The following is a 27421-nucleotide window of genomic DNA, read 5'->3' as shown; positions in this document are numbered from 1 at the left end:
CACACATTTGCAAAGATAAAGGCAAAAATTGATGGAGACTAAGAAGCTAAGAAAAAGGGAGGGAGAACAGTGGGTGATCAAGGAGATCAAGGTCACTTCTGGGACACTGGGGCACTTCTGGGTCACTGGGACTTCTGTAGAAGTTAGGAAGATTCAGTGGCTGTGACACAGGAAGAGGAAGCAGAAGGACAAGTGAAGGCAGGCAAGATATTTGCATTACATGTACATTTTTTCTTGGAATACAATGCAAGACCTTTCCAGTAAAAGGGCTGGGTCACAGAGTGGAAAAACAGCTGGGATTACAAACATAGGCTTCAATTACATGACAGAAGTAAAGATGTTTACTTAGGAAGAATACATTTGTAATGGAGAAAGTTGGACTGGTCATCACATTTCCGCCAAGATCTGCACCAAGTGAAAACTGGACTGGGAGAAGTACATGTTGATGGTAAACTGGACAGTAGATAGTCTCAGCTGCTCAGATGAACTTTCCAATAGGGCAGAAGAGCCACAGAGAAGAAAACACCCAAAGGAGATACCCAATATGAACCAAGGAAAGTCCGTACTGAAAGTAGTGAAAGGGTAAGGAGTGGAGAGCACTATTGCCACAGCAGCAATAGTGGACAGGAAGCCATAGAGAGGACAAGTGGGTGAGGGAGCAGAGCTGCATGTGACATGGTGATGGCCAGAGGGCGGGGACACAAACGCGGCCCACAAATTGCACTCGTGGAGGCCTGGGGCAAGACAGGATGAGGCCAGGGAGCCAGCACCCATTCCCATACGGCCGCGACGCAGGCCCACAACAGGGCAGGGAGGATGTGTTCGCAGAGCCAGAGCGGGAAGGTAGGTGTGACATGGCAGGACGGTGGCCTCACGCCCGCGACTGGGGAGGCGCCACAGAGCTGGGCTGGCCGGGCAGCTCCGCCATGAGGGGACGCGCGGCGCCTTCCGCCAGAGCGGCCAACCACGTGACCCGCCTCGCCCAACAGGGCCGCCGCGTATCGCCACGTGACCCGCTCCCCGCCTCTCGCACTCCGGCTCGCTCAGCCTGCGCACGCGCGCTCGCCCCCACACTCCTCGACGTGCAGCGCGCGCCTGCGCGGCGGCGCCCGTCTCCTGGCGCCCTGCCCGCGCGTGCGGCCTCGGCCGCGGCCGTCCGCCAGGGCGCCTGCGCCGCCCGCCTGCGCCTGCGCAGTGCGCGCCCCGCGGCGGCGCCTGCGTGCTGGGGGCAGCGCGCGGCGGGGGAGCCGCCGCGGCGTCGGCGAGCGGCGTCGCCCTGCGGGCCAGCCCGGCCGCCGCCCCCCCCTCCTCCGCCTCCTCCTCCGCCTCCTCCTCCTCGCCGCCGCAGCTGGCGCTGCTCGTGATGCAGCCGTGCGGCGGCGGCGAGGAGGAGGCGGCGGCGGGGGCGGTGCTGCCGCTCCCGGGCGGTGACCCGCCGCTGCCCGCGGCCGGTAGCGGAGGCCTCATGTTCTTCTACGAGCTGGGCCCCGGCGACGGCGAGGCCGAGGAGGGCGAGGCGGCGGGCGGCGAGAGCACGGCGTCGCCGGAGGAGCTGGAGGAGGAGGAGGCGGCGGCGGGTGGCGAGGCGGCGGCGGCGGGCGGCGGCTGCAAGAGCTGCACGTACCAGGGCTGCAGCGAGACCACCACGCAGGTGGCCAAGCAGCGCAAGCCTTGGATGTGCAAGCGGCACCGCAACAAGATGTACAAGGACAAGTACAAGCGCAAGAAGAGCGACCAGGCGCTGGGGGGCGGCGGGGCGGCCGGCGCGGGCGCGGCGGCCCCCCCACGGGCCGAGGTGAGGCCGGGCCCGGCGCCCCGGGGCCGCCCCGGGTCCCCCAGCGCCGCGGTGATCGGGTATTCGCCACCTTGCGTGGGCCGGGGGGGGGGGGGGGGGTCTCGTGGTGACCGCTGCGCCCGTGGGAAGGGGGCGGAATCTAAGACAAACTTCAGCCTTCAGGCGCAATCGATACCAAAATGTTGGGGTTTAAGGTAACAAAGGCAGTTAGTGCTGGAACATACCGCAGACTGACATGAATCACACCGGGATCCTGAGATATCTCTCTTCTTTATTTTTTAAATAAAGCGCAGTTAAATGTTCAGAACATTAATAGCTTGTACTTCCTTTCATATATAGTTGGAATTTATTGTTTAGGTAGGGGAATACAGATTGTCAGTGGCAGAATTGATGCTAACGTTCAGCTTTTTAAATAGTTTTTCGGTTTGTGAGCTAACATAACACGATTTATGATGGTTCTTAGTACCACTGAGTGTAGATTGTAAGATCATATATTTAGATGAGCTAGAGAGAAACTTTTACTCTTGAAGGTGCTGGCTAATTTGTGCTTGAATGGACAAGTATGAAATCGTGATTATCAGAAGGAAAAAGGTTGCAGTTTAACCTATGCTTTTTTACCTGGCACAAATCGGCACTTGTACTAAAGGAACCCTTTTTGTCAGCACAGCTGTCTCTGGAGTTTTGTGACTGTGACCTGGGAACTGATCTAACTGCAAACTAACCGTCAAAAACATTTTTCCTGGTTTTTTTTCCCCCTAAAAAATAATAGTAATCATATTGGGATCCCACCAAAAATCTTTTTGCCTAGCATCTGATCTCCAGAGGTGGCCATAAAGCAGATTCTGTAGGAGTAAAAAAAAAAAAAAAAAAAAAGACAAACAGATGTGATGTGAGAATATTTCTCACAGCTTCTTTATGTTTCAGCTTAGGAGACTTGATGAAGCAGATGTGTTTTTTGGTGTATTTTGTAGCTCTCAGCAATGTCTCTTACATGTATTTGTCCCAGTCTTTTGTTGAACACATGTAAACTCTCAATAGCCATAACAGTGATGACAGTATCTTGTGGTGCCAGTTAAGTTCCTAATTGAAGTTTCATTTTTCATTTATATGGACAGGATTCAAACAAAAGATACTTGGATACATTTTTTGTTTTTGCCTGAGCCCTTTCATGTAGAAGGGAAACATTGATTAAGTTTCTTTTTTTTGTGATGGGAAGTAGCGGGAGGGTGAGAGGAAAAAGTTTAAGATGTCAAATAAAGTGTTAGTAAGTTGTGAATTTAATACAGATAGGATTCAAAATTATGACTGAAATTGTCAAACCAAGGGTGTTTTCTTTCCAGCAGATTCTAGAGCTGGATTAGGGGACAGTCTAATTCATGTGACTGGTGATTGTACAAGGAACTGAATAAACTTAAGAATACAAAACATGTTGATTTTATTGTCAATCGTCTGTGGCTTTGACAAGTTCATAGTAATCTGAAGAATTTAAAATGAGCAAATGTAAGATAATTCTCTTCTACAAGTTGGAGACTGGGCTGTGTTGAATGACTCCATTTTTAAGAAAAATAATTAGTAAAGTAAACTCATTAACTACTTGTAGTAGCTTGGTTAGTTTTGCAGTTTAGAAGACTAATTCAGCTGCATTTGCTGGAATAGTATTCACTGTGACTGACGGAATAGTGAAAATAACGTGGAACGGGGAAGAGGCTAATTCTCAGATAGATATATTTCCATTCTGGTACTATTATTTCCCTCTGCAGATTAATAAGGCAAACAGATCCTATATTTTTCTGACTTTTCTGTGATAAAAAGTAAATGTATCACTGTATTGGACTGTGTCATCTCACTTCTCTATTTTATATTTTTTTTAATGTCCAGGATTGTGTTGAAGGTTCAGTTTCTGTCACAAAACAGAGAACAGGATCCATTGGAGATCGCCCAGCAAGACCTACTCTTTTAGAGCAAGTATTAAATCAGAAGAGGCTGGTAAGTTCTGTTTTCTTAGAGGTTTTGAACTCAAACCAATAAAGGCAGCATAAGAGCATTTCAGTCAGTTTAATGTCTGTACATTACATGTGCAAATTTTCAAATTTAAAATACACTGCACAACAGATGTGCCTCAGCCTCTGTGCAGAGAATACTAAGATGACGGAATTTCTTGATCGCTGCCATGTTAACTGAATTCGAATATTTAGGCAGTACTAAATGGACTAAGTTGATTCTTCAGGGTAAATAGTGTTTATCCCAAGATGTTTTTAACTTAATGAAACTTTTCTGTAAAGTTTTGGATAAAACGGTCATGGTCTTTAGCTCTGATGTAAGCTTTACTGTAGTGTGTTTTAAAAGTCCTGGATTTGTTACCACACTTAGAATTGCATGTATGTATGTTGGCAAAACCATCTGCCTGTAAACAACTTACTTCTCATGTTTGTAGACATCATGAATGATGTGTCTTAAGTTTTTGAATGTTTCTGTAGCTCCTGTAAGTAACTTGGAAGAATACAGCCAAATGAAGGGAAGCAATTTGGTGCTTATTGTTGCTTTGGCTTCTTCATTGTAACTCTTTCTCCTTTATCAGTTTTTAAAATCTCCGTCCTCCAAAAGCTAATAGAACTATTTGTGTGTTCTTCTGTTAGCTATGCAAAGCAATGTAACAATCCTCATTAAGGTGCTGTAGTACTCTTCAGAAATTTGAAAATAAGTCTTTAAAGAAAAGTCATAGAAATCTTTAAGTAAATGGCAAAATTTTCTTGAATACTTTCTTGGTAAAGGCACCTGTTTAATGTTTATTTCTAAAACTTTTGAGGGATATCTTCAGTTGCTCAATTTTAATTAAAAAAAGGTTTTTTTAACTACATAGTTTATTTTTTTCCATTATCTGTTCTTTGTGCCAAGCTTACTGAATTGACCCCTTCTGTTGCTGATCATATTTATATGGCTTTTAACTAAATTTGAAAAGTTTCTTATTAATGAAATAATATTTTTGTAGCAATATTGCAACCAGCAGCTCTTAAAATAAGTAGGTGTTGAGACTTTTTGAACAGAGTTATGCCAATGCTCTTCAAGAACTGAGATTTCCTTACAGGATTCTGGGGAAGTGAGATTGAATGCTCTTGATCTGCTGCCTCCCCTGACTTGGTTTCTGTTGTTCAGCATTATTCCTTCTAGAATTACTTCTTTGTTTTATGTATATCTGCACAACACAGGGCCTGGGGGATACATGACCTGGAAAGAATTTCTATAGCCTGTTTGCATCCAAGGCTGTTCCATGCCTACATATGGAAGTTACTGCATGTTGTTGGTAGCTGCCTGCAGGTTTGTCACTTAGAAGTGCAAAGTACTTTGTACTTGCCACAAGGTTAAAATATACACAGAAGAGAGAGTCCCTAGGGCAATTAATATTTGTAACTTTTTTGTATGTTGTATTAATCTCCAAGGAGTGTACAGCTCCTGTGTACAGCCCATGTGTGCCTGGGTGTGCAACTGGGATGGCATTGCAGCTTTCACTGAATAAAAATGTAGAAAGCCAAGGCTGGGGGCAGGAGAAGCAAGGATTTGTGGAGCTGTGGATAGGGAGGCTGCTGGTGAGAAGTGGCAGCTGCAGTAGGCAGTTTTGAGGGATTCCTGTTGAGAACTCTGAAGCCAGCTTCTTGCTTCTGAAGCTACAATGGTTGGTGGGAGCAAATGGGGGAAGGTGCACTGAAATGTCATAAAACACCAGTAGATAAAGAACTGCTTAGTGCAGAACTATCCTGTGCAGTGATGGGTCCAAGAAAGCTACTGTAAGCTATGGAAAAAAAGGCTGCATGTCTGTTTGGTAAGCCTCTTTGTTACTGTTTTCAGCAGTCCTTGCTTCTCCTACCTATTCAGTGCTACTGCAAGTTTTATACAAAATTTTTGTTTTCATTTGTAATCTCTGCAGAGTTCTCTTCACAGCTTGCAGTTCCAGACCCTACCTTGGAATTTGCTGGTTCTTTTGAATGTGAATCTGGATTTCAGATTCGCAACACTGTAAACTCTTTGGTTGCATCAGTGAAATGACCATGCACAATCAACAACCAACCAGCGAATTAATCTTTTTATGCATTGATTTTTGAATGGATAAATTCACGATCCTATCTGTCATATGGCCTCACAAACACATGTGCTGCCAGTGTGCAGGACTGAGAATGAGCAATCAGAGTTGGACTACAGACTGCAAATGCTCAGGCCAGTTTCAGCAGTGCTGCTGGCAAATGTTCCATCTGCAGCTTTAAGCTTGTTTCTCTGGTTCCACTTTTTGTTTTAACAATTCTGTTTTCAGTTTCATCTAAGCTGGCTTAATGTCGCAGCCCGAAGGGAGTCGTTCAGGACGACCTCCCTCCCCTTAGGACCAACGACCAAGTTCATGATGCTCTTGGACTGAATTAAGGTGAAAACGACACCAGCCAACCAGTTTTAAGATTTATTAAGGCAAAACAGAATCAACTAACTAGACACATCTCACATCACACATTTAGGAAAGAAGAGAGGAAAAGGGGAAGAGAGAGAGAGAGAGAGATATCACCACCCATGGATCCAGTGGCATCCCATTGGTCCTCTTCTCTTGGGAGTCTCGGCAGCGGCGGGGGGGACAGAGGCAGGAAGCTCCCGTCTGGTTCCGCTGGCTCCACTCGAGTTCTTCAGTCATCCCAAGCAAACAAACCCCCATTCACAGAGTCTGCAGTTTTTATAGGTTCTTGCCCTGCCTCTGGGAGGTGCTTCCTCGCTTCCCATGCAGATTAACCGTCATGCGCAGTCCGCCCTCTCGGAACCTTCCAGAAACGGGCTGGGGTATCTGGGGGTCTCCTGCTCATGTGCAGATGGCAAATGAGTACATGCAGTTCATGCCCTAGAGACGACCTTCTGCCCTTTTCACGCCCTTTTTACCCCGTGCAGGTGCACGAGGTTGTTTACCTCACAGACAGCTCCCCAGAGTGCCAGCACAGCATTGCCCGACACACCTTGGCAGCAGCGGCTTTGCAGCAGCAGCAGCAGCAGCAATGTCGAGACAAAACCACATGTAGAGAACCGGTCCTCTACACCACCCCGTGTCTCAACATTGCAGCTTGGCAGCAGGAGAGAGAGAGAGAGAAAGCAAGCAAGCAAGGAAGGAAGGAAGGAAGGAAGAGAGAATTAGGGACAGGGGGAAGTCACAGGAACAACATAGGTTTGGATAAAAAATAAAGTGCTTAAACAGAGGTCTTGCTCAATGCAAGCTTATTCCTTAACACCTTCAACAACATTTAACTTTACAAAACAGACATCAAAACTGAGTTAATGAGGTAGGATTGTTAGAACAGGCATAAAACAGCTGGCAAATGCACTGTGGATGTCAATATGCAATTTCCTCCTTCAGGAGAAACTGGGAAATGATGGGTACTGTGGTTGGCCATGGCCAATGGATGGCATGGATTTTCTTTATGCCGTCAGGCAAGGTGGTAGAACAAATTGCATATTTGACACAACATGTCAGATTAATTGAACAAAGCAAGGAATGATACAAGAACATTAAGGTGGCAACTGCACCTAACAAATACAATATTAGCCGTTTCACCCAGGTGCTCCCAGTAACCAGGACTACAAATCACCACTCCAGCCATGCCAGGTTTGGACAGGGAGATGGGCTATTTTTCTGGTATCTTTGATTAACTGGAGAACTACTTCACCTACATCATCTATTTCCAAACAACGGTTAGGAATATTTAATTTCCCACACACTTCTCCCTCTTCAGCTAACAGGTAATCTAAAAACCATGTGGTGCTGAAGGATTGCCATGTGCATCTGTTGGGATTGCAGAGTTAAAAGATCTATTGCGTCAGCGGTTTTGTTGGTAATAATTTCTAGAGCCGCTTCTAGTCTGATTATTCCAGGCTGCAGGCCCGTAATGTTGAATTATTCGTTCAGGAGGCCACTCATTTCCCCACTTTTTGTGTCCCACCCAAATTTACTTTAATGGATCATGTCTTACAGGCAACACTTCTGTCTCCAAGGTTATCATATACCTTTATGCCTAACTGGGGTCCACTTGTTTCTGGTAAAAGGAAAAACAAAGGTCTGATAACCCCTATGTAGCAAATTCTCAACCACCCCACAGGTGAAAATTTATATGCTGTGTGTCCGCAGATCCAATAATGCCCTTTCTTAGCTCCAATGCCCTGAGCAAATGGCCTGTTTATCCCTGGTGGGAATTGAAAGCAAGCTGCGTCTCTGTTGCCTAGAGGGCTGAAGAATGTGGTTGCCTCATCACCTATTCAGCTGGTACAATACCAAGCCCCAGAAGTGTATTCTGGTGGTAGGTTTGCCACATATAAGCATATTAAGACAAGAAGTATCTTTCCAACACAGGTTAAGAATGCCATTCTTGGCTGTTGTGTTTTCAACAATAAAGCTAATTATGATCACAGTACACAATTACAAAAAATGATAAAAATAATTATTATAACTACCACAGGTAGTATCATTGAGGACACTCAAGCTCGACATAAGACAAGTCTTCTTCCTCAGTGCCCTCTTCCTTTACATTGTTGACCTAAAAGGGAGGGAGGATCCACCTGGTATGGATTCTATGATCTTTCCCATGGGCATCAGTAGCTACCCATGCATACAGATTTTTTGAAGCTTTTAGTACTAGAGGTATTTGTCCCACAGTGGGTAAGTCCACTAGAGCCAGTTGTCCCGGGTAATACAAGGGATTCCTTGGTTTCATATTCTTCCTAGTCCTGGGTAAGAGGGATGGAGGATTAGGGCAAAAAGCAGTGAGTCTGGGGCAGCCATTTACTCCCCATGATCCATTGACTTTAGTTACTGCATCAGATATTTGTCACGCCCATCCGGGATTGTGCGGTCTCAGGGTTTGAGAGTCTGCTGTTTTCTGTGAGCCTCCTTAAGTGGATCAACTGGCCATCCCCCAGCTCACTTAAAAGGGACAGCTCAGGGGGTTTCCCAACTTCGGGGTTTTAAAATCAATCACATCAGTTTCCCCAGGTGCAGATGGGGTTACTATTCTAGGTTCCTGGAATAAGGGAGGAGGATCTTTGGGGTTTGAGGAAGATGGGGTTCCCCTTATCCTGTCCCAATTACCAAACCTTCCAGGTTGGAAGTTGGTAACCTATCCATGACTTCTCTGGGAATCCCCTTTGAAATGCCTTCTGCCCATAATAATTGTCTCCTGCTACCCGACACCCATACCAGTTTCCCAGGATGTGGGGGGTCATGGTGTTTTGTGTTGCCTCCCACTTTTCTCGACTCTTCTTATTTCTGCTTTATACTTTGTTTCCCCCTGGCCAGTGAATCCCATACACCTTCCGTAATTAATTAGCTCCTGTGCCACCTCCCCCCAAGTCATGTCAGGGGAGCCTCCCCTTCCCCTCGGTCAGGGAGTTCGTAATCGGTCTTGCAACTGAACAGCCTATAGTTTTAAGGCATCAGGAAGTCCCCTGATCAGAGGATGTAACCTCTCAGGGTCTGCCACACACTGCATGGGGGAGGGCTGCTGCAGAAGCAGCAGTCATGCATCAATTGGAGGCAAGCAGTTTTCTGCACACTTTCCAGAATGTGGCCCGCTGTGGGTGTTTTAATAGAAAAAGGGTCTCCTCTTTCCATTGGGTCTCATCCTCCTGCCCAGTAGGCTACCCTCTGGGTCAAGGACCATGGTTCCCTATTATCATTTGTGGTTAGAAAGACTCCGAGTCCCCAATATCCTCTAGCCTTATCTTCACTCAGCAGAATGCCATCCCCCCCCAGTGAGGGAGACTCTCCACACATACTCAGTTTCAGTTTCCCGGGAGCCCCGGGAGTATTTTTCCTGTATTTTAGCCAAGTCCTGAGGGGAATAGGGGATAATACGCATGGTATGTTGTTGAATACCCCCCTGACCATTACCAATGGTTTCAGTTTTAATCAAGGGTCTCATCACTACGTTCCCATCTCCAGGATAAAAGGAATTCCTGCTCTCTACTAATTCTTTAATTGGATATATGGATTTTAGATAAGATGCCTGTTTTCCATCTAGTTCGGCCAAATTCGAGAATCCTGGTTCAGTATCAAACCCCCGCCTGTTTTCTTCCAATTCAGACCGCAGGATTCTCTCTCGGTCTAGTGAGTCCGATAAGATTATTTGAAGCCGCTGAATATGGTTGCGCTCAGCAGCGAGTTGACTTTGCAGGTTTCTAACCTGTTCTTGCAAAGACTCAACTATCTTTGTCTCGACTCTGAGAGTTTTTTATCTGTTTTTGTAAGGACTCAATTATCTCTGTGTAGTTTCTTATCTGTTCTTGCAGGGACTCAATTATCTCTTTCTCTCGACTCTGGGAGTTTCTTACCTGTTTTTGCAAACACTCAATTGTCTCTTTGGCTCCTTGCCTCCCCCTCCGGGCAGCAATTAGTGCCGCCCCTAGAACACCACAAACTATGACCCAGCCTATGCCAACAAGAGGGGGCAGACCTTTATAGTCCTTGAAGTTTTCAAGAAGGGAATTATCCTCCATTGTCGAATCCTCCATAGTTCAAATTATTCAGCCTACTGTGGCTTCACCTACCCAGTGTGGGTCTTTACAACAAGATCCTCTGTTCCCCCTCCTGTCAGTCACTTCCCAAGGAAAGGGCCACCTTAAGGGTCCCGGTCCCTTCTGGTAGGTTCAGTATCTCAAGGCCATCCTGCTGACTACGCCAAAAAAATGTCGCGGGCTGAAGGGAGTCGTTCAGGACGACCTCCCTCCCCTTAGGACCAACGACCAAGTTCGTGATACTGTTGGACTGAATTAAGGTGAAAACGACACCAGCCAACCAATTTTAAGATTCATTAAGGCGAAACGGAATCAACTAACTAGACACATCTCGCATCATACCTTTAGGAAAAAAGAGAGGAAAAGGGGAAGACAGAGAGAGAGGGAAAGAAAGATAGATATCACCACCAGTGGATCTAGCGGCGTCCCGTTGGTGCTCTTCTCTTGGGAGTCTCGGCAGCGGCGGGGGGGACAGAGGCAGGAAGCTCCCATCTGGTTCCGCTGGCTCCACTCGAGTTCTTCAGTCATCCCAAGCAAACAAACCCCCATTCACAGCGTCTGCAGTTTTTATAGGTTCTTGCCCTGCCTCTGGGAGGTGCTTCCTCGCTTCCCATGCAGATTAACTGTCATGCGCAGGCAGCCTTTTGGAACCTTCCAGAAACGGGCTGGGGTATCTGGGGGTCTCCTGCTCATGCGCAGATGGCAAGTGTCGTGCCCTAGAGACGACCTTCTGCCCTTTTCGCGCCCTTTTTACCCCGTGCAGGTGCACGAGGTTGTTTACCTCGCGGACGGCTCCCGGGGGCGCCGGCGCGGCATTGCCCGACACACCTTGGCAGCAGCGGCTTTGCAGCAGCAGCAGCAGCAGCAGCAGCAGCAGCAGCAATGTCGAGACAAAACCGCATGTAGGGAACCGGTTCTGTACACTTAAGAGGAGTGTACTTTTAAAAGCTCGTCTCTGAGCAGTGAAAATTCTCTGCTATATTTGTCTAATCAATTTTAATTTAGTTGTCTTTTCCATTATAAGAGATGCAAATAGTTTGAGATACTTTTGTCTTTTGACTGAAGTCAGAAAGTTTTAACTCATTCCTTTTGGCTGGAGTAGTGTTCTGAAAGGTTGGGAAATTATGGAATGTTCAGTGAACATAAGCTTTGTTATTATAGTTTTTTGGAAACATCTGTTATGGAGAATGTAGAAGTCAGCTCAAAACTGAAGCATAATTGTGCTTCAGTGTGCAAAAAGTGTTTGTTTTCTGTATGTCAGCAGATTACTTTTATTTGCTACCTTGTATGTTTTTTGTAATGTGTATTCTTTAGGTTCTGAATCTGCTTTCAGAATGAGCATGAATGCTGCTTCTGGTTCCCTGCTGATGTCATGAAACAGTTTCTTGGTTTTAGACTTCTGACTTTGACATGTTTTTGTGAGCATATTTTGTAATTCTTCAGCATTTAATTGAACTCTCGTATTGGCAATGTGCAAATTCATTTAATAGAAAGATATTAAGTGCATACCACATTGATTATATTATAAAGTGTTTGAGTTCTTTAATGTAAAATCTGCTTTTTCTTTCTTGAAGTCCCTTCTAAGAAGTCCAGAAGTGGTGCAGTTTTTACAGAAACAACAGCAACTGCTAAGTCAACAGGCTTTGGAACAAAGGCAGCAACAGTTTCAAGGAGCATCTGTGTAATCAGAACAGATCGATGATCTACAGATGAATCTTGTGTGGAAGGAGAAATAAGATATGTATTTTATAGAAATATAAAGAATATCAATGTTAAAAAGGGAGATTAAAGTTGCTGCTGCTATGTATTTTACTTGTTTTGTGTTTGCACTTTGGAGGTTTTGAGCTGCTTGGGTGTTTGCAGATTTGGAGGAATCTAATTTTCCATTCTTTTAAAAACTTCATTTTAATGTTCTTTATATAGAACTATGTTTATATTAGTAATGTTTAGCTGTACACCTTTTACCTGCCAAAGTCTTCCACTAAATTAACATTTTTTCTATATAATTATTTACTCTCAAGTCACCCTTTGATGACAATCACTGAAGAAAGTCAGTTACTTTCTGAAGAAGTTGTGAAATAGTCCCAGATTTAAGCCAGTCCAGTGGCATGACGTAATAGCAATTGCTCAGGGGTATGAGATACTTAAGTTCACTAAGAATCTTGCACTAAAGTTTAAAGATAAAATGCCATCCAGAAATCGAACCAGTGACTCTGAAAAGTGCAAATCAGGTGATTAGCTATATATTCATTAGCTGCAAGTTGAGTAGGTTTGAAATGCTTCACCATTCTGCATAAAGATTTGCAGAGGGCAGTCTGTGCAGAGCATGTAAAGGAATTTGTGTTAAAAGCTCCAAAAGGATTAAATGGAAAAAATGCTTTTGAGAATAGAAAAAGTATGCAACTGAGAGTTGGACCTTGCTTTGTGGAATTACTGCTAAGGACCAACCTCTTATGCATGAAATTATATAATATAGCATATTTGTTTAAAAATGAGTGACATTTTCATTTGTAAGTGCATAAGTTAAATTTTAAAACTTTTGAATGGAAAATACCAAATGTATCCAAAAAGCAAAATGTAATTGTACATTTTTTTCCTTTAGGTAGTCTTTCTCTTCTAAAAAGTATAATTAAGACTTTTTTATTAAAACAGTTGGTATCTGATCAGCTCAAGTGCCGGACTTTTCAGATTTTCAGCCAGTTCAGATGAACTTGCAATTGATTTGGTTAAGAATCCAAAGATACTATGTAGGAGTTGAATCCCAACTTTTTTTTTGGTATTAAAACACATTTCCAAATAGAGGCTATTTGAATGATTGAGGTGGTTATTAAAGTGCTACTTTGATATTGCAATGGTTTTGTCCACTGGGAAATATCTGTTGAGGAGTATTTGCTAGTCTTACTAATTTTTATAAGGCGTAATTTGTATATGTATAGAAATTGTTCAGTAGGGATTTATTGTATTTAGCATTGTGCATGTTGTTCCTTTAAAAAAAATTCCAAAAACTTTTTGTATCAGCACTTCTGGACCAATAAGTGTTTAAGTAAAATCTGTGTGTTTTCATAAAAAATACTTTTTGTTACGTTACATTTGTCACTTGTTACATGTTACTTTTTTTTCTATACTAAAATGGCCAGCTGTGACAAGGTGCCATTAAAACTTTTGTGTTACCAGGCTGTTAGGTTATAGGAAAATTTATTTCAGCTTTAAGTAAAATCAAGTTAGTATTTTCAGCACGTCTAAATGTATGTGAAAAATTAAGAGGCTCAAATCACAGAAAGAATATTTTTCCATTGTTTTAAATGGTCAGCTTATGAAAGCGTGTAGGCAAACAGCTCTGATTTAACTTAGTTTGAAAAATGAAATAATTTTAGATACATGATTTGGTTCTTTTAGGAGTTTCACTGATTATTATTTTTCTTCTGTAGCTTTCCTTTTTTTTTTTAACATAACACTTGCCATTATTAAAGTTACTTTTTAAGGAACAGATGAGGAAGCGTAGAATGCAGTGTGTTTCAAAGTAAAAGTAAACTATAAAAGATAGTGGTTGTTCTTATCAAATGTACAGGACTAATTGTAATAAAATGGTTTCAGAAATTTAGGTAGATGATATACCTTTCCGCATATCTATTCAACACCTTTTAGATCTTCATGACATATCTATCACTACATTTTTCAGAGGCAGGGTACTTTCAACTTTCTAAATATCGTTTTTACATGTAATTTTGTATTGGAGTCCTCACCTGTCATTTGTCATTCTAATTTTTGTGGCTGCACTCTATTTAAGTGTTTTTTCAATTTTCTGCCCTTTTCTCTGAAGCATTTTGTATACTTTTTTTAAGTAGTCATTTGTAACAATTTCCTTTTCGCTAACAGAATGGTAAAACATATACCCTTTGCATTTTATATAGTATGCTTGCTTTAGTTACAAACTGTGAGAATAGAAACAGCTGGACCTGGTTCTCTGTGTTGTTAGGTGTATGTCCAGCACATACGTGCTGGAATTGTTAGTTTTCCCCATTTCTCACTAGTTTAAACTCAAGTCAGTTCATATCTCTGTTAGCAGAAGAATGAGGTGCACTGCACAGTGCAGGCTGATGCCTGATTTACCACCAGCCTGAGGCCGAGACCTGGTTACAGTACTGCGCTGTGAAGGTGTCTCATATTAAGTCTAGATTAGTGTAAGTTTTGAGTGTCATGGTTAGTGAAGCCTGTTAGCTTGGGTACAACATTTGCATGCATGTAGCTGTCCACATCTGCACTGAGCTCTGTCAGTTCTTGGGTTTGGGGATTTGGGTTGTTGAGGTTTTTTGGTATTTTTTTTTCTTTTAATTCATCTGCATCCAGATTAGTTGCTTGCATCAAGTATGAATGTGGCCACAAAGCTTCTCAAGCATGTTAAAGACCTGGGAGGACTGGCCATTTATGAAATTTTTTTTTAATGTATATACTATTACAGTGTTTTGGGAAGTAGTACATGACAGCATGTGAAAAGATGTTCCCTTGTCTGTTTGAATCGTTTGTCCCTGTCTGTTTTTTTTATCCAGAGGAAGTGACTTGATAAATTAATTATGTTAAAGCAACACATACAGCAAATGAAGGCTAGAGCTGGTGGAGCACTTGGGGAATTCAGAGATGTGTGTTCATCATTACCCCCAAAATCAATATTCTAGTATTGCCTAACCCTGAAGGCACCTTGAGTCACCAGACACTTTCCTGTTTCACCAGAGGTTTTTGCATCCTGCGGTGTTAGCAGTGCTCTTGTACCCTGTCCCAGTCTGAATCATTTAACCTGTGTCTGTTTTGAGCCCAATTGTGGTGTAGAAATTAAAGTCTGGCTGCACAGAAGGAAGCCAAATGTGAGCATCATCTATTTTGCTAGATGTGGTAGCGTCTTAACAGTTTTAAAAGTCTAATCACTGGATTGCAATCCAAAGTCTAGAGCTAAGGCTCTGTGCTATTTATGCAGAGTAGTGGAAGAGTTGGAAGACTTAGAAAAGTGATCCCCAATAGCTTCATGTTAAGTGTGGAACTGTCCTTTCCACAGCTGAGGAAGCTCTGGGAAGCGGTTTCTGTTTTTCTGGGTTGAAAAGCAGGGGTCTATAGCAATCCTTTGCAAAGAACAAAAAGTGCATGAGGGGGGAGGTAAAGCCACCCCTCTTTTGTGTAAGGGCTGTGAGAACATTTTTGTATAAAATGGGCCTTAATGTTATCTGCAGTCTTGGGTATTTACTTCCCAGGGGAGAGGGGAGGATATTCATTCCTTTTGAAGCTGGCCTGTGCAGGTGGATCTGGAGGGGAGGGCATGCACACAGATGCCTCTGATGTACCCTGATGTACTCATACACAAAGCCTAATGCACCACTGATGTCAGGCTTCTGCTGAAGAAAGACAAATTCTTCTCTTCCTTGCATCTAAACCAATTTAAAGTTAATAGCCTGAGCTGAAGGGATACCTAAGGTGTAATTTGTTTCCTCTCTCTATATATATATTTACCTTTGCTGAACTTAATGAGGTTCCTGTCAACCCATTTCTCCAGGCTGTTGAGGTCCCTCTGAATGGCAGCCCTCCACTGTGTCTTACTGCTGTCATCTGCAGACTTGCTGGGAGTGCACTGCATCTTATCACCCATGTCTTTAATGAAAACTTTAAACAGGACTGACCTCAGTATTGATCCCTGAGCGATGCCACTGGTAGCTAGCTTCCAATTGAATTTTTACTACTGATAGCTATCCTTTCAGCCTGGTGGTCCAGCCAACCTTTAACCCACTTTATCACCCACTTACCCAGTCCATATGCCACCAGTTTCAGTATAAGGATGTTATGGGGGGGTTGTATCAAAGACCTTGCAAAAGTTAAGATATACACCATCCACTGCTCTCTTCTTGCCCACAGAATGCAAAACAAAATGCAAGAGATGAAGGCTGAATCTAATAGTCATGTTGGGACTAGCAGCTTTCTAGGATGAGATTTATATTCAGGTGAGTAGCTTGCTCTGGTATCTGTCACAGTTTATGGAAACAACATCTGGTGCTCATTAGATTTCACAGCAGTTGCTTTTGACAGTTTATCAAGGAAACTATTTTTCATATGCTTTCCTTAAGCAATGAGGTGTACAAGCAACTGAAAATCAGAACTTTGATGAATTCCTGAACATCCTGTCAGTAGTAATTTATATAAGCTCATTTTGCAAGCACTTTTACAGCTCAACTATTACCTGTTATACTGCAGATGTGCTGAAGTCAGAATTTTTTTTGAGTATTAATTTGTTATCTCTCGGATCCAAGGTAAGTTATAAATCAAAATGACAAGTAGATCTGATGGAAATCCTTATCTAGAGAAACTTTTGCTTAGCATTTGCCACTGAAACAAGCAACCCACAAAAAGCATTGTATTCTCCATGTCCATCATACTTTGATGATTTTTGGAAGCTGTAATCAAATACAAGTTAGTTGGTTCAGTGCAGTGATAACTGACTGATACTCTGTCACCTGGATTAGTTCCAAATTTAGATTTAACCAAAGGTTCCGTAGTTTTTGTTTGTTTGTTTTGTTTTTGCTAAGCTTTCCCTGTAGGCAGTGACAGTCTCAGTGGCATGTTGACACTTGCAGTTCCTAGCTTTGTGCTAGGCCATGTATTTGTCAGAAGGTAGATGAACCAGATGGATCTCAGGACCCAGGGAGATATGCCTATCCTAGCCCAAGAGGAAGCTGCTTCAGTTCTGAGTTCTCAGTTTCAGCCAGTAGTGAGATGGAGTACCTATTCCTAACGGGTACATGTGGGCACGCATGCGCACACACACTACTGGCATGGCTGACCACACAGTGCGACAAAGACAGTGCCTTTACCAGCGCCAGGATGAACAGCACAGATGGCCTAATCCTCTTTCTCCTCTTCTGATCTCTTTTCCTCTTCCTCTTCCTCTTCCTCCACTTTGCTAGTGGAATATACACACATGCACTATGGGTCTCGCTGGCAGCTGGTCTTGAACATGCAGTGAATCCAGTAGCTGGCCCCCAGCCCCTGGTCTGCCCTGGAACTGCAGGCCCCCCAGGCTGGCACCGGATTCTCCAGTTGCTGGCTCTAGACCTCTCCTCCTACTTGCCAGCTAGTCTGGCTTGAAATTCGCTAGTGTTCACACACACAGCCTCAGAATAGAAAGTGCACCCAGACACAGGAGTCAGAAACAGGAGTCAAAAGGAAGACAGGACAGGCTTCAGTGAGCAAGCACGGGACAAGCAGACCTGTTTACATACCTAAGAGCAAACTGTTTACATGCAGCTGGCCCCTTTATCCCCTTTTCCCTCTAGTTTCCCTCTGTTTTTCCATGACTGTGGAACACTTCCTAATCCACCTTGGTCTCTCCTTTTCTCTGTCATTTGTCCTTCTCCTAAACATCCCGTAATGTTTTATATATCCCCCAAATCCTCCTAGAACATCCCATAATAAGTTTTACACAGTCCTAGCATTCTCTTCCCCCAGTATCCCATAAGAAGTCCTATAGCCCTGTAGGCATTAACCCCCTCTAGTTTGCATGGCTTTCCAGGGAGAGAGTCTCCTTCCTTGACCTTTCTGGGTGGGTTTCTCATCCGAACAACAGTTGAGTCATTTTCCTTCAATGGCTGTTGGGAGCAGCTGAGCCAGGGTGCTCGCTTCTTATCAGGGGGTTACTGGGGTTCCTCCACCTGACATGGTTCCTCTGATCCTTATGGGTCTCCATGTTTACTGTGATTAGCCTTTAATCAGATAACCTAACAGTACTATTGTGCTGCACATGCTATAGTTTGGGAATTCTTAGATCAAGGAATCAAGGAATTGTATTTTATCTAAATGGTTTCATCAGGGTGGGTTCTTTGACTAGTTTAAGAAAGATGAGCTTCAATTTCTTTAAATTACTTACCATTCATTAAACAGAAGTTCTCTGGAGGAGAAGGATGTGGCTAAATTGAAGTCGGTGTGCTTTGACAGTGGGGTAGCACAGGGCAGGAAAAGCGCACAGGAAATGTTTGTTAGGACACTGGTGAACATGTTAGTTTGAACGAACAAATGAAACAGAGTTCAGCGCAGCCAAGCTACCCTGTATTTCTGATGGTCTGTAGTATTAACCATGTAGAGGCTAGCATGACATCAGGAGATGTGCTAGTAACAGAGCTGTCCTACTCAGCCAGTGCCAAATGTGCTTCCCAGGTTGTTTGTGGACCCAGCAGGTGTCCAGGTGGTTCCAGGGCCATTATACGTATCCTACTTACTTGCTTCTTCTATTACAGAACACATATAATAAATTGTAGGAAGATTAAAACTTGACTTTCATAACAAAGACTGGTACTATTTATTACTATACCTCTTTTTTTTCTTGAGCAGTTCTAGACCTGCATAGCTGCAAATCTGTCTTCCCACTAGTGCAAATCCACTGGTCCACCCCCAGCTCTTGTCACAGGGCAGCAGCAGCACTCAGTGCTAAGTGCGTGCTCGGATCAGCGCTGTCTTCTCTGGAAATAAGCGAAACATCCTCTTGAATCTTCAAATCTACTACAGGAAATTAGATGAGGGGTGCATATAAAGTACAGATATAAAGTATTTATAACATGCAGATTTTATGTCACTATAATTTTCAATCCATTTTATAGTGTTTACCATCCCATTCCTCTGGAAATGTTGTCTCATCCTGTGACCCTTACTGAGTGAAACCTCTGATTCCTCTTGCATAAGACTTATTTGTATGAATAAAGACTTTCTAAATGCTCTTGTTCCCAAAATCATTAGGAGTCAGACTGCGACCTAGAGCTTTCCAAGGCCAACCTCTTTCAAAGAGAAAAAGGAGGCGGGAACAAGGAAAAGAGTTTTCTCAAATCAGAAATAACTTTATTAACAGTAAAACACAAGACATGAATAATCCCTTTTACAATAGATTAATTCCAGCCAAAGAAAATGGAGTGTGTTAAAAAGTGTATCGTTCAAACATCAGATTAAATATATTGACTTCCGGATGCCTCAAATCAGATGCAACAGGCGGAATGTTTGTGAAAATGTCCACTTGAAAAGCAGTTGCTATATTTTTCTTGATATGAGAGGGCATGGGATTGACTACTCTGGAGCTGCCCTGATCTCTCAGGCTCCTGAAACTAAGTACGTCGCTGAGATTTTTCATTCTCAAGAGGCAAGAGTCCAAGCAGCATTATTTATACAGTGATCTACACTGTTTTACAGGATATCAGTAACTGTGAATAATACTTACTTCCATCTTCCAGATGGTGAAGAAGTTTTGCCTTGATTGTGATGGAAAATGAGAGGGCAGAGTTGTTAATAGGCAGAAGTGATACTATTAAATCTTTATGTACTCTTTGTGGGTTTTTTTTCCACTCAACCAGATGATTGTGATAGCTACTAAACATAAAAAAGCAGTTCTTGCTCAAATCCACCATTTTGGCCCCTTGAATGCATACGTCCTTGCAAGATTATGGCTTCATTGATCCCCACAAAAAAGGGCTGTTTCTTCACTTTGTTATCCCACTGCACAGGCAGTACTGAAATGAGGGATTAAATTGCTAACACTTCATTATCTGCAGAAAATATGCCATGAACATTTAAATTGTACTTAGAAAGTACTAAAAGTAATTGAAAACTGATCTCCAATTGCCCAAATAAATGAAGAAAATTTATCTAGAAGTGCATTATCTCTGCTCATCATTATATTTGTTCCCTTGCTCTCTCATTTGCAAAGCATCTCATGGACATAACTGTGAATTAATAAGACGTAACACACTGTAGCATCAAAAAAAATCACTTTGAAACAGATGATGTGCTCACTATTGTGAAAGTGCAAGGGGTTAGTTAGACTTTACCAAGTTTTTTCTAGCTTTTCTTTGCTCACGAGGTCTGTATTTAAAATTATTTAACTGTTTGGTCTATTTCTTCCTATGCTATTCATATGCAATATTATTTGAGGACTAACATGGAATATAAAATAGCAGCATCCACGGATAATAAAAACACTATGACTGAAGATCTAAAAAGTGTTCACAATTAGCTGCAAATGTTCACATTGGCTATAATGGAAGAGTAGCTGACTCTGGAGGACATAGTGGTTATGTCTACCTTGCATTTGGAGATATGGCCTGCAAAGTAGATTCATTATCTGTACAGGCACCGAGTTTGCAAACATGGCCCAGGTGCAGCTGAGTGTGGCATCAGTATGGCAACATACCAAAATGCACCCTCAGGCAAGCCATTGGCAGGCTGTTTGGGAGGCCCCAGCGTGGGCAGGTAACAGGATCTGATGTTGCATTATGCTCCTGGCCACTCCTGGCCACTTTGGAGCTTCCTGTGAGTAGACAATTGATACAAACTAAAGGCTGTATCTTTTGCTGGTGCATGACATGCAGAAGAGTCTGTCTGCACTAGAGACACAAGGCAATTTCTCTCTGCTGAACAAAGACTTATTACCCACTCAGGCTTTCTATACCTTGCAGAAGGGTACAGAGAGAATGACTCCTGGGGCAGCGGTCAGAAAGAAGCCCTCTCTCAGTGACTGCAATGAAGCCTCCAAGCTGAGAAGCATTTTGTTCACAGATTTAAAGACTCATATAATCTCTCCCCCTACTGAAAGATGGGACCAACTCTACCAGGCTCATTCTTGACTAATGGTTGTCTAACCTCTTACAGACTCTCAGGATTGGACACTTTTCATTCTTAGTTCTTGTTATAAATGTCATTCCCTAAGTAAGAGACCCAGATTTTTTGGGCTATGAGGACTTCTGCTGATTCCATCTGATTAGAGCACTAGGATCTCCCACCTATGCAGGAAGTGGGTTGCTTTTTTGCAGTTCCCAGGTAGCCGCTATATAATCCATGTCCTTTAGTCATGCAGTTGCTGGCCAAACTGCAATTGTATTTAGGGAGCATGCACTGGAAATGCTTGTACTGCCCTTGAATGGATGCCCAAAGCTGAACTCAGCATCAGTCCTGTGGAGAGGCAGACAGTCGTCTTGCAAGACAGTCCCAGATGCAACTAGAGCCTACTCCCTGGATCCCATGGGACACCATTTGCCTTAACATGCCTAATGGCTTATCAGGTGGCTGGCACACCCAGCCAGGCAGTGTGAATAGGAAGCACCAGATCAAGGCACACAGCACTCCAAGCTGTTCCTGAAACAGGTCTTGAAGATTTGTTTAGGTGTGACTGTAACAAGCTCCAGGGAGCGCAATGGTTGCCTAAATACATATCGCCTTGATACTTCCAGGGTTGACCACTGAGCATATCTAGTCATATGCGACACCACCCTGCCTCCACCCCCCAATCCCTTCACCCTTGCAGTGCATCTGTAGCTACAAAAAACAACTGTGAACTGTAAGCCCTCTATAAAACCTTCTGAACCCCTTCAGTGGCATTTCCACTCACCCAGAAGGGCTTGGGTCCAGATGTTCAAGTAGCAGCCTGCTTCCCAGGTCCTCCAAAGCCAGGAGCCCTCTCCTTATGCTTAGAGAGCATGTCATGTTCAGTTCCATTCTAACTGATAGTACAAATCTATATTCTAGGCAGCACTTCTCAGCTTTGAAAATTATATTTAATTAATTTACCCTATGACTCATCAATCTTTTGTTATTGTGTCTGTTTCTGGTTTTACTAAGCTAGGTTATGGGGGGTTGGGAGGAGAGGTGAATAGTAAATAGGATGTAATGTTTCTTTCCTGTGTTGGCTTCCATCATAAAATGCTCAAGCATTCTTGAAAGCTATAGCTGCAGCAGAGACATCCCTAATGAGCCAAGAAAATTAGCTTGAGGCCCTTCAAAGTCCACTAAATTTGATCAAGCTTCTCTATATATCATTCTATCCAATGAAGAAGCAGATGGAGTCTCTGCCTTAGTTGCCTCTGTGAATCCAGGGAGTTTAAAAGCTCCTCAGTCACCAGTGAGACTTTTTGAACTTAAAGTCAAAAAGATGAGTGTTGCATGCCAGGAAGGCAGATTAGACAAAGTTACAGTCACAAACCCCTGACTTTCTCCATTTTAGGAGTTGGGCAGTGGAGGTGATGTTTACAGTGAGAGATGTTAACACTGCTGATTTTATACTGAGAGAACACTAATATCTAGTAACTCTACCCTGCACTGAACTCATGTAGAAATAGCTGATGATGCTGATGTTTCAGCCTGAAACTGTTTCTACTAGGAGACAGGTCCTGCTTGTGACAACCTGTTATTATTGAATCTCTGTGTAGAACCATAGAATAATGTAAGTAAGTTGGAAGGGATGTCTGGAAGGCATCTAGTCTAATGCCCTATTCAAAGCAGGGAGCACTTAGAGAGGGCTGCTCAGGGCCTTGGCAGTCTTGATATAGTACCTGCTGGAGACACTGAAGGAATTTCCTTGATACCAGTTGATATTACTTAGGGCCATAGTTCCCCTTCATGTTGCTGATACATAATCCTTCAGACTGAGCAAGGCAGAACATGAAATAATCATGAGGAGTAAAGATGTTTGTGGCTTTACTAAATAGGAAGTACACTGTAGAGCCCTTCTTCTTTTGTGAAAACTCAGCTCAGCCTTTGCCTTCAGAGCGCACAGGCCTGCCTGGACATGCTGTGGGTAAAAACACCACCAGGCGTAGCTAGGGGTGTTGTCCATGAGGAAGGGCTTGATGGGGAGGCAAAACACTCACGGACAAGAATGCTACAGTCATTGCTGTAACATACCTCGTTGTCTTTTATAATATAAGATTATGGGACTGAGCAGTCAGAGCAACAGTACCACTGACTGGTTTCACACAGTATGCCAGATTTGCTTCAGTCACCTCGATGCAAATGACACATTAACACTGCTGCTGCTGAACAACTGGCAGCAGTTAAGTAGTCTTCTCTGGACTGCTCAATAGGAAAACAAATGATCTGAGTAGCAAGATGAAATATGCTTTATGCCACTGGCTGGTCAAACTCCCATCACTGCCTGCTGATGCATGATATTTCTCCATAGACACCTTCAAGCAGGTTTGAATTGCTGATGGCTCAAAAAACATTAGGAAAAAAATGCCTTCAGCTAAGTAGCATCCTTGTAATTGATTTTTAAATCTCTCAGGAAGCCCATCTCAAAAGCTTGAGTATTTATGAATGCATTTAAAGGCTTCAAATATAATACAAGCTGATAGGTTGATGAAGACCCTTCAGCAGAAAGTCCTCCTAAAATGGAGAGACATTACAGTAAGATACAAAATTCCTTACTATAAAGTGAGAAAACTGAATTTTTAATTGAGTTCAGTTCACATACTAGAGGAGCTTGTAAGAAAGACTTTGTTCAAAAAGAAAGGAAAATGAATCTTTTTTATCCTTACTTTTTATCATTTGTTGTGGGCAGAGATCATCTTCCTAGCTACTTCTACTATATTCACTGTTATCACTTCTCTCTAACGCTGTAAGCTCTTCCCTTCTCTTGGGAAGGAATTGTCAGTTCCTGTGTATCTGTCTGCACAATGTCTCATAAAATGGTGCTGGCCTGGTTGGGACTAAAGCCTACAGAGCTCACCAAAACTGGAAGTAGTGCATACAGTGATGACAGCCCTCTTACAGGTTAATAGCGCTAAGATGGCTGTTGGCTTTGATTGTCCAGAATCGGGTGCTTTGATCCAACTTTCAGCAAATAGTTGAATGATTCATCTCATCCTAACGCACACACTAGGCCAGAATAATCATGTTTCAGAAACGCCTGTCTCTTTACTTACTTTTAAGGGGAACTAAGGTGACTATCTTTAATGAGATGCATGCATAGAGTTGTTTAAGCCAAAAGAGCTATTTGTATGAGGATTACCGTAAGAGGAGAAATACAGAAAAGGAAAAGCTGTTCTGAAATCTATCATCTCCTATTTAAACAACACTTACTTACTGTGCAAGCATCATTGCCAGGCTGTCAAAGCCACTACATCTCCCCTAGAACTCATCTCACCTATTTTTGAATATGTCCAATGTAGCAGTCCACATCTGAGCTAGTGACCCTGAGTTCCCCTTCTAGTTGATGAGAAGACAGAAGCATGCTGAGAGTGCAGTATATTTGACCTATTTCAATTATCTACCTTATGATGAAATGAATGATGCCTTAGAAATACCTCTTTCCCTTCACTGACTATCCATTTTCCTCTGTAGCAACAACAGGAAACTGAGTTCTAGAATTGCCAAAGAGCTGGTGCACCCTTGCTCTCCATGAAGAAGATGAAAATATTGGAAATGTCTAAAACCAACCCCTAAGCTCCTTTCTATAGTAGGAGGGAAGGAGGTTTCAGTTTCTGTTTCTTAGCTGAAGCCTAGAAGGCAACGAAGAGTCTAGGATAAAGGGCAGACTAGATCCTGGATAGAGGAAGTTAGTTTTCTCTGTCCTCAGCTACCAAGAAAGAAAAGGGAAAAGTAATATGGAAAGCACACGAGAAATTGCTGAAGTAAGTGCACAGCCAACATTCTACAAAAACCCCCCCCACCACATTAGCAACACCTCAGTAAGGTGACACTGAGGGAGCTGAGGAAAATGTGTTTCCAAACCAATATCCCTTAAGTCTGCTAAGCAGTAAATGGCATGTCTGGAATTTCTGTGTAACATTATTACCCGATTTCACTGCTGCAGGAGGCTGTAAAGCCTTTCCTATCCCACCGTGATACTGCTGACGTCAAATGGTGACAGAATAGGGCTCCTCATGTATACACATTTCCTATAAAATTTTCTATCACTGCTATAACTTACTGATCATCTATCATTCTGTGCCCTAACAATGGTAGAGGCAGTTGAAGGTGCATTCAAGGGAAGTATCCCTGCTAGTTTACTGATTCTTCTTTCTATTTGTAATTGCTACCTCATAACAGGTATTACGAAGCTTCTAAAAGATATGAAAAGTCTTTCCAATGAATGTTGTATTTGGTTTGTATATATGATGTACCTGAAGATTTCAAGTATCCTCTTGTAATTATACAGTAAAATGTGTAGCACCAGGTATTGCGTGAGGAGAAAAGAAAAGAAAATTCTCTAAAATATTCTTTTCTAGGTATACTTCTTGTGTGTTCTAAGAAAGAGTGAGATTTGAGAAACTGTCATTCTTTCTGGCCCTTAAAGCAAAACAATTTTAGATGGCCTGCTGTTCCTGGAGAGAAATAATCCTCCTCTTTCAGCAAGGTAATGGAGACCATCAACATATAATGGTGTTTCACCTGCCCCCTCAGAAAAGGTTATCAGGTGAACAGCATTTTGTAAGGTTGGCTCTGCGGCTGAGAGTAAGGGCAACAGGCTCTCCTGATTACTGAAGGACCACAGACAAGGAGCTTTTTAAAAGGTTTTGTGCACCAGTTCATTCTTCACTTGTTTGTGGCTTACACTGCCTCACCATCCTATATATGCGAGGCAAAGACACTGTAAATGATGAAATCTAACTAAGATGAGAAACCATCCATGAGGATGTACAAAGTGACTGGCTGGGAACCCCTCTGTGTCAAACCCAAGTGTTGCACTCAGATCCTGAGAAGTGGCACAGCTCAAGGCATTGATGAGACTGATTCCGACCTCCTTCTGCTTCAATCTTGTGAGCGTGGGGCTCCTTGTTCTGCCCTGTTCTCAATACAGAGACTCTCCCAGGATAGATGATGAACTAATTATTCAGTTCTTCAATGCACACTTCATTTCCCTTTTCTGAATCACAGCTCAAGTCCCTTTTAGACGTACCCTTGATATCAGCACAGTAGTCTAACTACAGATAGTCCTAACTTTAAAACAAACTACATCAATACTGTATAATGGATAGGATTCATTTTACATGCCAAATACATATGCAAGTATGAATGTACTTTGCAAAAAAGCACTGGAAGTTAATTTTTAAACATACATGTATATATTTCAAATTTTCTTTTTTTTAGGAGCTTGTTGTATTTCAGTGCAGCAGTACCATACACTACTGTGTCAACAGTATCAGACTACTTGGATTTGTCCAGAATGCTCTGATAAGGCTCCAGTGCTGAATCCATCCTGAGGGCTCTCTCCTCCTGCCAAATCCTATGGGAGACAGGAGTGTCTCAGCTCCTCAGAGGATCTGTTATCCCATCATGCTTTGCAGTAGGGAGACAGACTGGAATTGCTGTTTAGTCCTTCAGTTCACTGGATAAAAGTCATCTCTATCCGTAAGTCTTGTGCATCACTTACGGTTCTCTTTTAGACCTGAAATTAGGATGTAAAATGGATATGTGGTGCAGGGATCTGACTTTGGTTGCCTGCAGAGGGGTGAATTTCACCTACTAGGAACAGCTACAGCCAGGTTGCTGAATCTGCACAGAAGGGCTGAGAATTCTCACCTTTTACTGGCTTGGCTGGCAAATGAAGATGCTCATAAGAAATGTTCAACACTTTTGCAGGAATTTGGCTTATTTTGTACTAGAGAACAGATATGCTATACCTGAATTTCTAAACATATTGTACTGGCATCAGAGCAGCTAGAAACCACAAAACATAGCATGAAAAAAAAATAGGAGAGTAGACTATGTATAGATATATTTACATCTACATACATCTACATATAGAAGCTTCTGTTCACTGGAAATTCTATAAGCCACTGCCTGCAATAGCATCCATCCTAAGGGAGTTCAAGAGATGACTCTTAAGAGACTGAGGAGATGGGGTTATGAGGTGAGCCCATCTGTGTCAGCACCTTGTCCAGCCATTGCAATGGTCCATGAAGATGGATCTCAATCCAGCAGGGCGTGCTTGTAACATCTTGGCGATGATACTCTGCTCCCCAGCCCTACAAAAATATCAAAGGACCAAAGAGTGAGTCTTTTAAAAAAACGTTAAATCACAACACCAGTGCTGATGGCCTAACACTACTCCAGGTAGCCTATCATCCAAGTTACCAAGATTTAACGCTTTGTCCTAAGGAGAATTTTTGCTCAAAATGTTGCCCTTTTTTAAGTTTATTGTTATCATAGTTATCAGGGAGACTAAGGGTGAACCTACACTAGTAAATTAAATATGCTCAGCAACATTTCCAGGTGCTGAGAGCAAATGGCGTGGAATTGCCTGTTTCTGAGCTTGGAAAATTTCCTAACTTCAAAAAGGGTGATAATGCTCAGCTGCAGTGAAGATACATG

General features: G+C 42.9%; 2 protein-coding genes across 4 annotated transcripts in view; one reads left to right on the top strand and one right to left on the bottom strand.

Moving 5' to 3' along the window:
- The first annotated feature begins 1219 nt into the window (after nt 1–1219).
- Nucleotides 1220–7014, top strand: RFXAP (regulatory factor X associated protein). The gene is made up of 3 exons (XM_064504920.1): nt 1220–1795; nt 3674–3781; nt 6713–7014. Exons 1-3 carry the CDS (start codon nt 1364–1366, stop codon nt 6998–7000), a joined length of 828 nt encoding a protein of 275 aa, XP_064360990.1. The 5' UTR covers nt 1220–1363; the 3' UTR covers nt 7001–7014.
- A 12147-nt stretch (nt 7015–19161) lies between these two features.
- SMAD9 (SMAD family member 9) overlaps nt 19162–27421 on the bottom strand; it is a 42569-nt gene continuing 34309 nt past the window's right edge. For all 3 annotated transcript variants that reach the window (XM_064504919.1, XM_064504918.1, XM_026098311.2), the window contains exon 7: nt 19162–27075. In XM_064504919.1, coding sequence (XP_064360989.1) covers nt 26932–27075 — 144 coding nt within the window. In that variant the 3' untranslated portion in view covers nt 19162–26931. The remainder of the gene's footprint in view (nt 27076–27421) is intronic.

This window comes from Dromaius novaehollandiae, chromosome 1 (genome assembly GCF_036370855.1).
Source record: "Dromaius novaehollandiae isolate bDroNov1 chromosome 1, bDroNov1.hap1, whole genome shotgun sequence".
NCBI classification, from domain to species: domain Eukaryota; kingdom Metazoa; phylum Chordata; class Aves; order Casuariiformes; family Dromaiidae; genus Dromaius; species Dromaius novaehollandiae.
Note: the sequence above shows the minus strand (reverse complement) of the source record. Positions and strands in the feature narration are given on the sequence as shown.

Coding starts and splice junctions, on each gene's coding strand:
- RFXAP (XM_064504920.1), top strand. CDS start 1,364: ATGCAGCCGTGCGGCGGCGGCGAGGAGGAGGCGGCGGCGGGGGCGGTG. Junction 1,796..3,673: donor CGGCCCCCCCACGGGCCGAG/GTGAGGCCGGGC, acceptor TTTAATGTCCAG/GATTGTGTTGAAGGTTCAGT. Junction 3,782..6,712: donor TATTAAATCAGAAGAGGCTG/GTAAGTTCTGTT, acceptor TACCCCGTGCAG/GTGCACGAGGTTGTTTACCT.